This window comes from Lactuca sativa, chromosome 9, assembly GCF_002870075.4.
Source record: "Lactuca sativa cultivar Salinas chromosome 9, Lsat_Salinas_v11, whole genome shotgun sequence".
Taxonomy (NCBI): Eukaryota; Viridiplantae; Streptophyta; class Magnoliopsida; order Asterales; family Asteraceae; genus Lactuca; species Lactuca sativa.
Window position 1 is genome coordinate 211,288,932 of NC_056631.2, and position 3,844 is coordinate 211,292,775.

The 3,844-nt window shown below is 37.6% G+C and overlaps 1 protein-coding gene across 1 annotated transcript; it reads left to right on the forward strand.

Moving 5' to 3' along the window:
* Positions 1–713: 713 nt before the first annotated feature.
* LOC111881010 (L-type lectin-domain containing receptor kinase IX.1) lies at positions 714–3,029 on the forward strand. The gene has a single exon (XM_023877406.3). The coding sequence runs from the start codon at positions 827–829 to the stop codon at positions 2,804–2,806; it is 1,980 nt and encodes a 659-aa protein (XP_023733174.1). The 5' UTR covers positions 714–826; the 3' UTR covers positions 2,807–3,029.
* The last annotated feature ends 815 nt before the right edge of the window (positions 3,030–3,844 follow it).

Genomic DNA, 3,844 nt, shown 5'->3' on the forward strand with positions numbered 1-3,844 from the left:
AGTGTCTAAAATGAAAGAATATAATTCAACAAAAATTACCGCCTAACTTGTTGTCCCCATATGTTTTCAGTATCCCGCCAAAATTCTCAACAAGTCGTAGCTATATCTTTTCACAAAACCGCCAACTATCCGCATAACTTATTGCAACAACAAGTCGTCTCTATAGATTACCAGGATAAAATTTTTTGGTCAACCCTTTAAAGACGACATGTCGTCTTTATAGATGATCTATAGAAACGACTTTTGTCGTCCCTATAGGTATCGTCGTTATAGAGGCTTTTTCTTGTAGTGTGTGTGTATATATATATATATATATATATATATATATATATATATATATATATATATATATATATATATATATATATATATATATATATATATAATTGTTAAATATATTGCTTTTCATATATATTTTTTACTAATTTGATAGAAATAATTTTATTATAAAAAAAATTGTTTATTTGTATATTCTAATTCTTATTCTAATAATGACTATCTTATGATAAAAAAAAAAAAAAAAAAAAAAAAAAAAAAAAAAAAAAAAAAAAAAAAAACAGCTTAATAACATAATTGGTTTAAAATTTGAAATATAGAACTCATACAGCATGAAAGTTGGTCAAGTCTGGTCGTGAAGAAAAGATTACCTAATTGCCGTCCTTGTAACTAGATGACAAGCTTGTGAGCTCCTCAAACAATATTAGAATAATTTATTTGGAAGTTGCCGTGTTGACGAGGGAACATAGGTATAAAATTACAGTCATTCATGTTAATTGCAATGGACTGCAAGTTTTTCAGCTGTACCTTTTAGCAAGTTTCCAAAATCATGCTCATCTTAGCATACTTCCTTCTGCTCTTCATCCCTTATGCAGCTACAATTACATTCAATTTGACAAATATTGGTCTACAAAACCAGTTCAAGGAAATAACGATGACAGGTGCAGGATATATCACGGATGACGGAATGCAAGTAAGTGGCCCGGATCGGAATGGTAGAGCAGGACGGGCAACATACTTTAAACAGCTTCATCTCTGGGATAACACCTCTCGTGAACTAGTAAGCTTCACTAGCAATTTCTCCTTTTCAATTAATTCAAACTCGGATCCAGAGTATGGTGATGGTCTCACATTCTTCCTTGCCGAGAACAATTCCGTGATATTGGCCGGTGGGTCCATGGGGCTTCCCATCAATGGCTTAGAACACACGAAGAGCCCATTTGTTGCAGTGGAGTTTGATACATTTTCAAACCCAGAATGGGATCCAAGAAACTCTAGCTATGATTTGATAGGTGATCATGTAGGTATCAACTGTAACTCTCTTGTTTCTAATACGTCTCAAAAATGGTTCAGTAATATAACTGGTGGGGGAGTCTGTCAAGCTTGGATTACGTATGATTCTGTTTCAAAAAATCTTAGTGTTTCCTTCACTGGTTTTCAAAATAATACAGTTGTACGTCAACAACTTCATCACATAATTGATCTCAGGAGCGTGTTACCCGAATGGGTAATTTTCGGGTTTTCGGCTGCAACTGGAGATGCTTTCCAGAATAATTCTGTGAAATCTTGGGCATTCAATAGTTCTGATTTACAATATAATGCAAACAACGTGCAACCACCTAGTTGGAGCCCAAAGGCTATGAAGGGGAAAACCAGAACAGCAGTTCTGGTGAGCTCGTTGGTTGGATTATTTGTGGTGATTAGTTTTCTGGTTGTGCTTGGTTTTTGTTTGTGGAGGAGAAAGAAAAGAAGGGAAGGGAAACAAGGATTTAACGTTGTGATGGACAACGTATTTGAAATGGGTACTGGGCCGAAAAACTTTAGTTACCAACAATTAGCTCGGTCAACCAGTGACTTCGCTGAGGATCAGAAACTTGGTGAAGGAGGTTTTGGTGGGGTCTACCGAGGTTTCTTGCAAGATTTGAGCATGCATGTTGCAGTCAAAAGGGTGTCGAAGAGTTCTAAACAAGGGATCAAGGAATATGCTTCAGAAGTGAGGATTATCAGCAGATTGAGGCACAGGAATCTAGTTCAACTCACAGGTTGGTGTCATGAGAAAGGTGAATTATTGCTTGTTTATGAGTTCATGGAGAACGGAAGCTTAGATATGCATCTCTTCAAGGGGAAAAGCTTGTTGGCATGGGGAACAAGGTATAAAATTGCCCAAGGCTTGGCTTCTGCTTTGTTGTATCTACATGATGAATGGGAGCAATGTGTTTTGCATAGAGATATCAAATCAAGCAATGTGATGCTGGACTCAAATTTTAATACAAAGCTTGGTGATTTTGGGTTAGCTAAGTTGGTTGACCACGAGAAAGGTTCACAGACAACGTTATTAGCTGGAACCTTAGGTTACATGGCTCCTGAATGCGTAGTAACCGGTAAGGCAACCAGAGAATCAGATGTATTCAGCTTTGGAGTCGTTGCTTTAGAAATAGCTTGTGGGAGAAAACCCATCGTGTACAAGGCTCAAGAAAACCAAATACGCTTAGTTGATTGGGTTTGGGAGCTCTATGGGGCTGGAACTCTTTTAGAAGCAGTCGATCCAAGACTAGGGTCAGATTATGAGGGAGAAGAAATCAAGCGTTTGATGATGATTGGTCTGTGGTGTGTTCACCCTGACATGGTCGTTCGTCCCTCCATGAGGCAAATTATTCAGGTACTGAACTGCGAAGCTTCACTGCCCATACTCCCCTCAAAGATGCCTGTGGCATCTTACTTGTCTTCTCCCATGTCTTATTCAGATGGTGTCGCTTCCATCATCCCAACCCAATCATCAAGCAGCACATTTTACATGGGTCGTTCCTGAAAGCAAAAAATTAGCATCAAGCGGTCTTAGCATTATTATTACTAGAATCGTATTTATCTATAATGTGGTCACACACAGATGGATGTATATATGGATGTTTACATGCATGTAATAGTCTATCTGTGTGTTTGTGTGGGCTGCGCGTTCATTGAAAATAATGTAAATGCCGTGTATATCCTCATTATATAAAATTGGCTCTCTCCTGCCTTATTTCTTGTGTTATGAAATATATCTTTTTCTCATTTTTATATTAGCCAATTTACTGATATATCACTACAACGAAAAGCAGCATTTAGGAGACAATTGTTAGTGCCAAAGATACAAAATTTAATACCATTAACGACCACTTGTTGTCACTAATGTGTTGTCCCTATTTTCTGGTAGCTAATAATCAAAAGGCGCCACTATCGGAGCCGTCGTTATTTTGGTGGCATCGTTACCCGGCAACGTCGGAATTCGCAATTGAGGTCTTGCATATAAGACATAAAGTCATGTAATCAAGGATGAGATTGACAATCAAATAGACGATCCATCCGAGAGCGAACAATCAGATGAGAACATCAACACCAGTCCTTAGACCAACATTTCTCATGCTATCCAACTAAGACTACATAAGACCAACTCTAGCACTTCAACATATCAACTTAACATAAACACATGCATAACTAACATAACACATTACTTTGGCACAATCCTTCCCTAGTTACCCTGCCAAACATACCTCGAAACAGAATCATATGATCAACACTGAAAACCCTACCAGTCTAGCATACTAAAGCACCAACTGCACTAACTATAAGGCATAACAAGGCCTCACCCTAGGCCACTAGCTTACTTATACTATAACAATACCTCTATCCTACAATGCAAAAGATATACAATAGGATACGTGACAAAGTAAGAATTTCAGGTGAACTTAAGAACTGAATATACAATAACACTCACACACCTTGTGTTGCTCAATCCAACAACCCGACTAACACCAAGATAGATAAATCTTCAATAAACGACCCAAATCCTCCAAGTTTGACCCAGGTA